The sequence below is a fragment of the Leishmania martiniquensis genome, chromosome 28 (genome assembly GCF_017916325.1).
Source record: "Leishmania martiniquensis isolate LSCM1 chromosome 28, whole genome shotgun sequence".
NCBI classification, from domain to species: Eukaryota; Euglenozoa; class Kinetoplastea; order Trypanosomatida; family Trypanosomatidae; genus Leishmania; species Leishmania martiniquensis.
In genome coordinates, this window is record NC_090163.1 from 801,329 (window position 1) to 813,425 (window position 12,097).

Consider the following 12,097-nt stretch of genomic DNA (forward strand, 5'->3'; position numbering starts at 1 on the left):
AAAAGAAGGCAGGAGAGAATACGTCAAGGATGTGGGGTAACGTGCTCAAAAAAGAGAGAGGGGGGAGGGGGACGCGAAGGAAAGGGGAGCGCGGAGAGGGGTCAGAACGTAAGACACAAGCAACAGAGAAGAGGAAAACAGAGGCAAAACAGCAATGGCGAAACTTAAGAAAAAAAAACGAAAAGAAAAGGAGCTGGGGAAAAAGAACAGAAGTAAGCACATTCTCGAGCACATACACAACCAGTTGGAGGGTGGAGGTGCGAGAGAGGCGCGAAAAGGGGAAAAGAGAGAGATGGGCGCCGGCAGAGGGTGGATGCTGGACGAAGCGAGCGAGTCGAGCACCATTGGGAAGAGAGAGAGAGCTATAGAGGCGGGAGCAAAGGCGGAAATGCAGAGCGAGAAGGTGAGGGGGTAGGAGATGAGAACAGACCCGACACAACTGCTGCACAGCAGTCGCGAAAGGGAGTCAATCAGCCAGAAAAAAAAACGAAGAAACGTAACGCTATAGGGGTGAAAAGGGCCAAAGAAAACGAGAAGAGAGATCTGAGTCCGTACCAAACACACTTGTGGAAAAAAGAAGGAAAGGGAAAGAGACGAGGGGGAGGAGGGTGGACGGAGATGCGATAGTAAGCGAGAGAGACAGAGCGGCGGCAGCGGAGGAGGAGGAAGATGTTTAAGACATGCAGAACAAGACGATCACACGTGAAGCGTGTGTAGAGAGCTTATGGGTATTCATCCTCTCTCACACTAACACAGAGAGAGGTGGGGGGGAAGGGGAGACAGGGACCACAGGTGCGGGTGCCGGAAAGACCAAAAGCAACCGGAGACAAGGCGAGCTCCGCACGCACGCCAGAAAGGGTAAATGAAAGGCAAAAGAAGAAAAAAGCGAAGGGAACAAAGCAAAGTGAAGCGAGGGCAGTCCCTACAACAGGACGAAAGCAAGAGCACCAATACGCAAAAATAAAAACAAAAGAGCCGCCAGACTGCTTTCATGCAGGTTTGTACGGCCATGCGTGGGCGTGCTGGAAAAGAGATAAGAATGCCAAAACAATGGACATTTGTGCCGTGTGTCACCTTACTTTTTCCTTCCTCGTACCACACCCCTCCTCTGTCGTCTTCGTTCCTCGGGAGGTTCACCGCCTACCCCCTTCCAATGTGTCCTCTTTTTTGTTGCTGCTGTTCCCTCCGCCTTCACTTTTGCTTCCTCCAGTGCTGTCTAAGTCTCTCTCTTATTTGTGCTTAGCACAATCGCCACGTATGCCTGTAGACTGTCCGATTGCCCATCAATTCAGTGGTGGGCGCTCGTGCAGGTGCCATAAGAGTGCGCGTATGGGCGAGTGGGTGGGTGTGTACTTGTCGGGGGGGCAAGAGAGAGGGAGAACGAACAAACAAAAGACATCGAGGGAAAAAGGGGAAAGGGGGGCATAGGAGCCGCGTGAAGCAAGTGTGTTTGGAGGGAAGGGAACAGTAAACGGCGAGGAGCGACGCGATGCATGCGGCGCACGCTTCGCCCGTTAGAGAGAGAGAGACGGAGAGCAAAATAAAAAGAGGAGGAAAAGGGACACTAAAAAACGAAAGATCGTCATGTGCATCCCGATCATCACTGTCACGGCAACAAGTCGTAGAAAGAAAGCAAAGGGGAAAAAAGCGCACACACACATACACAGAGAGATACCGAGAAGACAGACAGAGAGAGAGACAGAAAGGGGAGGGGGGGCGGGATGGCATAGAAAGGAGAGGGGGAAAGGGACAGAGTCTTGCTGAGTGAGGGCGACCACACGCACCACAGCTAGCCGTGCTACGCCTGCCAAGCGCACAATAACGGCAGCAAAGAGTGAAGCGAGGGATAGGAAACGGCAGCTTTCAAGGAAAAAGGTAACGCATGTGTATGTACGTCAGAGTGCGTTTGCCACAAGGGCCATGGCAACGTCGCTACCTCTGCAACTCACGCATGGGCGGTCTCTGCAATAAGAGGGAAGTCCTCCGCACCGCGGTGATCGGCACCTGGTGCCGTCGGCATGGGAGCAATGGGAGAGTGCAGCAAGGTCTGATGAGGCGAGTAGGCCAGCTTGTTCAGAGCCCTGCCACCGCTACCCGTATCATCTGTCGAGCCCCCCTGGGAATCTACGAGTTGAAACTCGCTCTTAGGTAGCGTGTTGGCATCGGTCGTGTTCTTTAAGCGGGCTATTGCCCCAGTCGTCGCTGATATGGGATGTTCTGCTGATAGGAACAGCGTGGGTGATAGCTGCGGGCTACTCTCCTCCTTATCTAGCAGCGAGGCTCTTTCCTCCTGGCCACGCTGATCACTCGAGCCCTCACCTCTCCCGCCGGCTCGCGACGCCGGGCGATTAGGACTTCTCTGGCTCTTCTCTGAACTCAGCAGCCGAGTCATGGCAGCCCGCTCTCCAACCTCCGCGTACGCCTCGTTAGTGGTCACCTCCTCCGGAGATCGGCAGCTCTCACAGGAGGGTATCGGCTCCGTCGTGGAGCGGCTCCGCAAGGCCGGTGAGGTGGAAATGGGGTGGTCCTCTGAGAGTTGCCGAGAGAGGGGCGCAGATGTGCTACGATGGATGAAGTCCATTAGGGAGGCGTTGCGCGACATGACGACACTACCCACGAAAGAGTCTCGCATCATCTTATCTGCAGTGCGCACGTAGTACCGAAGGCCAGAACCCAGAAGAGGCGCTGGCACTGGCGGACGCGGAGTGCTGCTGCCCACGTGGCTATCCTCCTGGTGGCCCGCAAGAGGAGAGGCCGCCGAGGACGCGCCAGGCAACCGAGAAAGCGTCGGCGCCGCGCCGCTGAGGTGCGTGTGGGGTCGACGCAGCGGGGTCGCGAGGATGAAGGAGATGTAGCCACGCACAACTTTCGGCAGGGGGAGGTCGATGATGTCGCACTTCAGGAACACACGCAGCGCCACGGCCACAACACAAACCACGACGAAGGCGACGAAGTGTGCAGCCATGCTCGTGGTAAGCCACAGCCCGTACGCGTAGCGGCCCCACCGTGCAGGGCGCTGAGTGTCGCTCGCGCTTGGGGCGCAGGCAGCGAGGCTGGTCTCCACGGGCATACTCCCCACAAGGCCTGCAGCCACGGTACCCTCAAGCACCTCGTCCGCGTCGTCATTCTCGTCTCCAGAGTTGTCCTCCCTCTCGACCCCCTCTGTCTCGTCGCTCGAGGAGGAGCTCTTGATCGAGGTCATGGAGGTGAACTCGATGCCGCACTGAAGAATCTTCTGTTTTTTGGGTGTGCGTAAGGGTCGGGCGGACGGTGTACTAACGGCAAAAGATGCTGATGCACTGCAAGTACCCCATTCGCCACCCTGCACAGTAGTGGAGTCGTCACGCTGAAGCCGCGAAGCAGAGGAAGAGACGGAGAGGGTGGCGTCCTCCCTGTGCGAGAGCTGCGAGCTGGCATGCGAGGACCGCTGCCGGGCTAGCAATGTGGGGGTGTTGACCTGAATGGGGCAGCTGTTCGTGCTGCTATCGAGCCGGAAATGATCGATGCTCCTGTAGAAGCCGTCATCGACGTCGTCCTCGTCGAAGGGCAGAGAGCCTGCAAGTGGGCAGTCGTGTAAAAGCATCTCCGCTAGCACCCCCGCGGTTATTGGCACAGTGGTGACGAGCGGCGTCAGTGCCTCGCTAGCAAGAGCACGCGCCGACTGGGAGCGTTCCGAGGCTGTTGACCGCGCCGACGGGGAGCGCGCCGTAGGGGAGCATGCCAACGGGGAGCATGCCGACGGGGAGTACAACTCCAATACTGACATCCATGGGTGCTGGAGAAGCTGCTTCACGGTCCAGCGCTGGGCCGCGTCCACGCACAACATGTGCTGCAGCATGTCCTCGATGACAGCGGGAATGGGGCGTGGTAGGCTATATGTGGTTGTTTCGATCAACTCCAGCATGGCATCGGGGTCGCTGCGCGAGCAGCGATACGGAAACCCGCCGAAGAGCATCACGTAAAGAGTGACGCCAGCGGCCCAGACGTCGACTTTACGACCATCGTAGGATGGGTGCTCACGAAGGAGCTCAGGGGCGCAGTACTTCAACGTACCACATGCGCGGTGCAGCTTAGAGCCAGGGGCGCAATGGCACGCGAACCCGAAGTCGGAGAGCACCACTCGTGTCCGCCGCTTGTTCAGCAGAATGTTCTCGGGTTTGACATCACGGTGGACAATATCGCGATCATGTAGCGTGGACAGCGCCAGTAGGAGCTGCTTAAAGTAGTGCTGCACGCGATCGTACGGCATGAAGGGTGCTGCTAAAGACTGCGGCAGGTTCGTCGGAGAGCGGCCACTAGACGTCGGTAGCTGTATTCGCCTCAGCTCTTGACGCCGCTCGCGAATAAGATCCAGCAGTGTTCCACCCTCGACGAGATCCATGACGAGGTAATAATTGTGCTTCGATATCATCCTGTCTACAAGCCCAGTCACGTATGGAGAGCTCCCAGCAATATCAAGTGCGTTGACCTCGCGAATAAGGGCCTCCGTCATCTTTTCCCGCTGGGCAACCCTCTTGTCCACAATCTTCATGGCGTAGGTCTGGCCCGATGAGAGCTCCGTGCACCGCCACACGGTGCTGAAGGCACCGCTGGCAATGGGCGCGTCCAGGCGGTACTGCACCTCATTGCCGATCACTTTCCCAGCGGTCATTTTGTTTTCTCTCCGCTTCGTCGATGTTCTCTTGGCAGTTTCGAAGTGCGACGGCGAGACGGGGGGTGAGCAAGAGAGAAGGTGCCGAAAAGACCCCAGGAGGGAGGGATGCACGTGAGCACAAGCAGATCAAAAGGAGGGCCCAAAGGTGTAGATATGCACACACACCTGCACACACATATACACATATGTGTGTGTACAGCGACCCAGACAACGATGGTGGCGCTAGAAAGAGAGAGAGAGCAAAGAAAAAGAGGAGCGAACCAATGTTACACGCACACACGCACACGCACAGAACAATACGCTACGCTGCAGTGATACACACCTTTGAAAAAGACCTTTAGGAACAGCCCACGCCAGAAGAGAGGATCGGCGCCGCAAATAACAAAGGACGGGGAAAAAAGGCAGAGAAGGACACTGAAGTGGAAGGGGGTAAACAAAAAAAGGTCGAACAGCAACGAAGCACACGCACACACCGTTTCTCTCTTCCCCTCCTTGACGGGTGAGGGGGGCGTACGTGTGCGCGAGTATAATAAAATGTATTATATATATATACTCTGCTTGTCCTTTTCTGAATCTGTCCCCGTGCTACTCCTCTCCACTTCACCTGCGTGCCCTGGCAGCTGCTGCTCCAGAGTGCGGCCTCTGCGGGTGTGCGGATGTCCTACCTCTGATCACTACTCCCGTGAAAAGCCCCGCGCAAGCACGCGAGTAAAAGCCACAGTACAAAACCGATGCAGCGCGGGAAGCAACAGCTCACGAGAGATGGGAGAGGGGCGGGCAGGCAGAGAAAGAAAGGCGGAGTCGGAACACGTGCACACGACTCAGAAACAACGACACCGGAGGGGATGCTAGAAGCGGCAGAAAAGAAATGGAGGAGGAGCCGTCGACGTAGCGCGGGTCTTTGCGTTGGTGAACTGCGCGTCTCATAGCAGCGAGGATACACCTCGACCGTACAGTCTGCGCTCTTGTTAGATGCACTGAAGCAAAGAGATGCACCAGAGTGCTATGCTCGCCGATGCTGCAGCTGCTCCTTTCGTCTGTGATGAACTGAATATATGTATATATTTCTTTGCGAGAAAAGTGGTGCCGCTTTCAGCATCCGCAGTCGTGTCTGCAACGGCAGCTCCGCCGCTTGATCGCGTATGGATATGTCGACGGCAGTGTTTCAGTGGGCGTGCGTAAATGTGTGAGCCCAACCCCGATAACCGCGCGATACGAAGTCGTTCGTTTCGTCTAGCAGAAGCGCAGCCTCGCTAATTGCGCGCAGGGCACCTGCACGGGTTCGCTTACCGTGCACGAGCAGAACAGCAAAAGCGACGAAGGAAGCAATAGATATGGGCGCCTGAAATCTCTCTCCAGGGGCGCAGATACAGGCACACAGAGAGGAACGGGTGCGCGCACGCAAAAAAAAAAATCCTGGGTGGTGAAGCAATACAGCTTGAGGAAAAAGCGAAGAGACAAGAGAGCAAACGCGGAAGCAGTGCAAGGCGGGTTGGGAGAGGGGGATAAGTACACACCTCAGCTCATTCACAAGATATACGGATACAAAGTGCTTCCCGCTTTTAAGCGTTTGTCGTGGAGGCAGTCCAGTTGAGTCTATGCGCCACGAATACACCCTTGAATGTTTGCTTGTTCTTTTCCTTTGGCTTTTTTTCGCTCTGCTAAAGTGTGTGCGCGTGCTCTTGCGCGGGAAATCATGGAGCAAGACCGTGTCGCCATCCGAGGTTGAGCGTGATGCCACGTGGAGAGAGATTCGAGAAGCAGCGAAACAAGGCGGGAGACGAAAAACAAAAGTGGAGCAAGAGGGACTTATGTGTCGGATTGTCAGGCGGTGCGGAAGCAGTATCAGCAGTGCGTAGGGGCAGTGGGTTTCCGTTTTGGCAGGAAGAAGGAGGGAAGGACGACTAAAGCGCTCAGAAGACGCTGCCTCGTACTCTCCGCACGCCCGACTCTTCGTTGCCCCTCTTCCTCTGCCTGCTGACCTCAGTGAGCTCCCTCTGCTTGATGGCGCTGCCGCACTCTGTGTCGTTATTGAGAAGCACAGCAATGCCGTGTTTACTGTGAGTGCAACAGGATTCCTTTTCCCTGTTGCAGCATGAGAACATGTGCGCACAAGAAGCGAGATCTGCGCCACCACCAGTTGCATAGTTATGTAGGTGCATAGACGTGTGTGTAAGTGCGTGCCGCGGCCGATCATGTCTTCTTCTTCACGTTTTCTTTGTTCATCCTCCCACTTTACCCTTTTCACTCCGTTGCGTTTCTCAGCCTCGTTTCGTGTGCCGATATGCCGCGCATCCGACCATGATTGGTGCGCCTCCCACACAGCTGCAGAGCATGCAGGCACACGCACACACCTCTCTGTGTATGTGTGTATGTGTCTGTGGGGGGAGGGGAGGGGGGAAGTATACGGCATACTTTCGGCGGCAGCGATGACAGCCCCTCTTGCTAGCACGGCACACTACTTGCCTTTCTTCCAGCCAAGTGAAAGGAAGAAAGGGAAGCCTGCCCACGAGTACGAGACGAAGCACATGCATGATACGGGTAATAAAGGGGCCAAAAGAACACAGAGAGAGAAGAGCGGCGCGCACACGCGCACACAGTATTCCCTGTGTGCGTTGAAGAGCGTAAGACGAGCCCGAAAAGAGCCTCACGGATGCACTTGAGCCTCTCTCCACTGCTTACCTCGTCCCGCTGTTCCACCCTTCGCTCAGCCATTCCCGCCGAGTCGCTTGCGCAATCCATCACTGAGCATTTTCAAAAACGCTCCTGCTTCTTCGTTCACCTGCAGCAACTCGGGGTGCATCAGCTCCAGCGGAAGCCCACGCTTCGACAGCGTATCCATGCAAGTCACCAAGTCAGTGCTTTCGGATGCAATCACACAGTAGTGCTGAACACCGAGAGAGAGCTTGTTCGAGTCTTGACAGCTCGTGGCACCGCCGAAACGATGCTGGAGACGCGCTACCATAGCGGTCACGTACTGATTCCAGTGAGCGATGCCTCTGAACATGCGGAAGAAGTTAAGGAAGCTAGCGGCCACGTCCTCTTCTTCCTCCTCCGCTTCCTCTGCCTCCCTGCCCTCTCCTAAGGACGCAGTGTGGGTGCTATTGTCGACAACGCAAGCAGCGTTGGCTGCGGTAGCAGCGGCAACGTCATCAAGCGCGTCATCTGTGCCTATGGTGTCCGCATCGGCAAGTAATGGAGTCCATAGATGCCACTCTGGGGCGTTAGCGATTGCCGCCCACGCAGCCGAGGTGCGAGGAGCGACCTCAAACACGCGCGCCTTCGCGCTCAGCACGTAAATCGGAAGCGAGGGACTCTCAAAGAGCAAGTCCACCGTGAGAAAAAGCGCCAGGTGCGGATGAAGATGCTGTTGCCCAGAAATGTCATCCAAGCCGAGCCTCAGATGCCTTCCCTTATCGAAGATACTCACAAGGCGGGGGATGAACGCCGGGTCTGCGGCGCAGGTGCGCTCCAGTAGCGCAGCCTGCTCGATTCGCCGCTGCATAAGGCGAAAATTACCATCATGCTCCACCTCCGTCCACGCCATTAGGGAAGGAAAGCACACGTCTGTCACACGCTGGCCGATTCCGGTGAAGGACAAGGATACAGCGTTGTCCTCCACGGCCCAGGTGTGCGTCCTAGGGCTGAAGTGCAGCGGGTAGGGAAGAATTGCCCGCATCTCGCTCGCGCCAGATCCAGCAAGAGACTTAGCGAGCGTGAACTCGAGCGTCAAAGAATCACCGTCTGAGCCTCTCTGCGCTTCGGCTTTCAGGTCGATCATCTGTGTGTGCACGTCGCGCAGGAACTTGCTCGAGTTGCGCATGAGCAAGAACACCTCACGTGTGGTGTAGAGCGTGGGGGAGCGAGAGGGGACCACCCACGCACCATCATCCGCCACCACGTAGCGGCCGCACAACACAACACCGTCCGAGGCCCACTCCTCTGATTCAAATACCTCATTCACCCACTCCACTACGCTGCCAAAGCTTGGCACCGGCGCGACGACCTCCGATTCGGAGCAGCAAGAGGCACCTCCGCTCTGGGCCTTCCCTGCATCGTGTCCAGAGGTCTTACCAGACGGGCTCGCAGGCGTCTCGTCAGCATCGTCCCACACCTCCTCGCCGACATACGTATCGTACTCTTCGGCTGGGTGAGCGTAGGCCCTGAGGTGTGGATGTGAAGGGATACGTGTGTCATTGGAGTCCAAGTACCGGAAAAACGCGACGCCCTCCCTCGCAGAGCCGAGGTCGGTGCTCGCGCCAGCGCTTCCGTCTGCCGGCTGAGCCGCGACGCAAAAGGTGCGGTGCGGGATGGCGTGTCGTTTCCCCTCCGCAGAGAAGACAATCGAGAGAGGAATTCTCGAATGCATGGGAGCTGTGTATGTACTCGGGGGGAGGGGAGCAATCCCCTTTGTATGGGGGGAGGGGGAGGGGTGTGAGCGTGAATGGAAACGGGTGTGTATGTGTGGTAATGGCAGCACTGTCCACGCGCTCTCCCTAGCAACAGAGAAGACCGAGGCTCATGCAGAAGATGAAGAGAAAGCAGTCGTTCATAGGTTTACGAAGCAGTTGCCAGAGGGATCGCTATCGCGAGGGCCACTACACTGGGCTTTACCGCTCAAGTACTTGCAGTGTCGTCTGCTGGGACTTCAGAGACCGCAGTGGCACAGAACTGGTCTTCTGCGCAGTGTCCTGGCATCTCGCGCGCGTCTTGTCCCTCTCTCTCCACCACTATCCGTGTGCTCCGAACACCCTTTCCTCGCTTGGTCAGCGGGAGAAGAAAGAAGACAACATGGAGGCCCCGCTCAAACGAACCAGCGTGTACACGCAGAGAGCGCGTACACTCGCGCTGACGATACTTTATCCGATCCGTGCTGCACTTCTGCGTCTAGTTGAACAGGTTCAGCGGGAATGCGGCAGGCTTTTCAGGCAACACAACGTGCACTCACGCCATTCCAAACCCATAACAGAAGGGAGAGAAACTAAGCCATTCAGCGAGTGCGGAGGAGGAAGGGATACGAACCGGAAACGTCGTCCCCCTTGGCAGAGCAACTGTGGAACTGCTGGGCTGGGCTGGGCTAGGAAGGGGGGAAGGACAGCGCGTGGCAAGTCGCTGATCTTCTCTGCTATCCACATTTTACCGGTTTCCTACTGCCAAGCCGTCACTGTCGCTGCTGGGTCAGGTACTGCTCGTAGAGGCGTATTTTCTCCCCCATCTCCTTCACTACCTGGTCGCTCTCCGAGTACACGCCTGTCTCCAAGAGCTTCTCGCGATTCATCTTCAGCTGGTGGACAAAGGACTCCATGTCACGCCGCGCTTCTGCTGACTTCGCGGCGCTGCACGTGTCATGCAGCGGCGCATCCCTGGCGAGCACGAACTCCTCTGGAGTTGGTGAAACGTGTGTGGCAGGGGCAGAGGCCGCGTCAGGCGACGCCTCCTCGAGGCCACGCAGTCCCGGGGCGAGTGGGGGAAGGGTGCCGGCGCGCACGGAGGGCAGGGGAGCAACATCGTCCTCCTCACCCCCCACCACGGATGCCGTCCAGGACTGCAATTCGATTGGCGGATAGGCGCTGTCGACAGAAGTATCTCCCATGTCCATCACCACGCTTACTTCAGCAGCAGACTCACCCACCCGCAGCCTCTGTTGCGCATGCGGTGGCGGCTTTGCTTGTGAAATGCGTGAAACCTCAGAGACAGAGGACGCCTCGACTGTGGTGTCTTGGCGGGAAGAGGCGCCTGTTGTATGGTCACCCGCCCTCGCCTGCGCAGTGATGCAAGTTGCGCGCATCCACTCCTGCGGAGCAGCGTGGGAGTGGCGGCTGGTTCCGGGTGCGGCTGGCTGGGGAGACTCTGCCGCTCTCTCGACAATGGTGAAGGGAAGCGAACTTGATCGTGAGTTCCGATTGATCATCGCTAGCCCGGCCGCCACCTCATGTTTCAGCTCTGTCAGCATGGCATAAAAGTCATCTCCATCTGCGATATCGCTGGTCATACCCCTCGCGGTGGCACACGCGAGGGTGTCGCTAACGCTATTTGGCCCAACAGATGCAGTCAACAGCTGCTGCGGTTGCTGCAGCCGATGCGCCTGTACGGCCTGCCTCCCCTTCGCCACCTTCAGAGACTCCTTCTCCTTGCGCAGACGCTCCCACTCGCGCGTCTGGCACTCCTCGCACAGCCGATGGTATTTGCGCGTGACACTGGCAAGCTGCCGCTTGAGCTCACGCACATCATGCTCTAAGGTCGACTTCGACTCAGCCAGGAGGGCCGCATCGGCGCTTTTCTCGCGCAGCTGGCGCTGCGTCTCTGCCAGCTGTGTCTGCGCCAGGCTCAGCGCGCACTCCTGCTCCCGTAGCCGCTGGCCGTCTGTGTCAACCTGCTCGGAAAGGTAACGCGCGGCGCGTCGCCGGAGCAGATCATACTCTTGCTGCACCGAGCTGACCCTCTCCTGCAGCTGCAGAATGATGCGATCTTTCTCTTGCAATCGTGCTTGAAGGCTGGATTGGACAAGCTGTGCATCCTCACGGGTGCGGCGCGCCTGCTCCTCAGCGCGGGTGACGTACGCCTCATGCTTCTCCGCCACCTTTACTCGTCTCACGTTGAAAGCGGCCTCGCGAGCATCTAGTTGCGCGGTACGCTTTTCCAGTGTCTCACCAGCCACCTGCAGGCGGTGCCCCATTGCCTCAAGCTCTTGGCGAAGACGCTCAAGTTCTGCCATTCTTTTCGTCTCCGACTCTCGTACCTCCTTCTTCAGGCGGCGCTCCAGACGCTCCTTAGCCTGACGCAGCTGTGCCTGGTACCGGAGCTGCTGCTGCGCCTTCCAAACTTCGAGGTCGAAGGCGGCAGCATACTCGCTAGTGGCGCGGATAGAGCTGTCCATCTTGACCGGCGGCGACGACGATGCCATTGGTCTTGCTCGAAAGGAATACAGCTCCAATGAGACAGTGCACCGCGGCACCCGACAGCGGAATTGACTGTCCCGCACCGCCGGCCGAGAAAAATATATGTTGCCGAGCTGATACTCTATGGGGTCCACTCTCGACGTCTCTTGATCGAGAGAGAAACCCGCAGCGATTGCCCTCGGTATCGAGAGAGCAAAACATGCTCGAGATGCCACGGCACCGATGGTACGGCGGCAATGTTGAGTGTTGACCAGTCGCCGAAGAAGGAAACAGGACGTCTCGATGGCGCAAGTACCAACGAGGCGGAGGCGGCAGCCGGGGATGTCCAGAGTGAGGAGGAGAAGCGCGAAAGGCATTTATACGAAGTAGCGAGGCGGCGAGCGGAGAGCGTCCGCCTTAACCGCAAGCATGCGACATGTCCTTTCGATCCTCTCATCGCTGCTCCGAGGAAAGCGAGAAGACACGAGGACGACTGGAAAGGTCTGTCAAAAGCTACGGCACGGGCAGATGAATAACGCGAGAAGACACTAAACGCCTTTCGGCA

At 57.4% G+C, this 12,097-nt stretch overlaps 3 protein-coding genes across 3 annotated transcripts; all 3 read right to left on the bottom strand.

Annotated features, from left to right (window-relative positions):
* Positions 1–1,945: 1,945 nt before the first annotated feature.
* Positions 1,946–4,651, bottom strand: LSCM1_03230 (uncharacterized protein; the record flags this gene model as incomplete). The annotated part of the gene is made up of 1 exon (XM_067320778.1): positions 1,946–4,651. The coding sequence occupies one exon, from the start codon at positions 4,649–4,651 to the stop codon at positions 1,946–1,948; it is 2,706 nt and encodes a 901-aa protein (XP_067177388.1).
* A 2,710-nt stretch (positions 4,652–7,361) lies between these two features.
* Positions 7,362–9,023, bottom strand: LSCM1_03231 (uncharacterized protein; the record flags this gene model as incomplete). The annotated part of the gene is made up of 1 exon (XM_067320779.1): positions 7,362–9,023. One exon carries the CDS (start codon positions 9,021–9,023, stop codon positions 7,362–7,364), a length of 1,662 nt encoding a protein of 553 aa, XP_067177389.1.
* Positions 9,024–9,815: 792 nt separating this feature from the next.
* LSCM1_03232 (uncharacterized protein) lies at positions 9,816–11,558 on the bottom strand (the record flags this gene model as incomplete). The annotated part of the gene is made up of 1 exon (XM_067320780.1): positions 9,816–11,558. The coding sequence occupies one exon, from the start codon at positions 11,556–11,558 to the stop codon at positions 9,816–9,818; it is 1,743 nt and encodes a 580-aa protein (XP_067177390.1).
* Between the last annotated feature and the right edge of the window lie 539 nt (positions 11,559–12,097).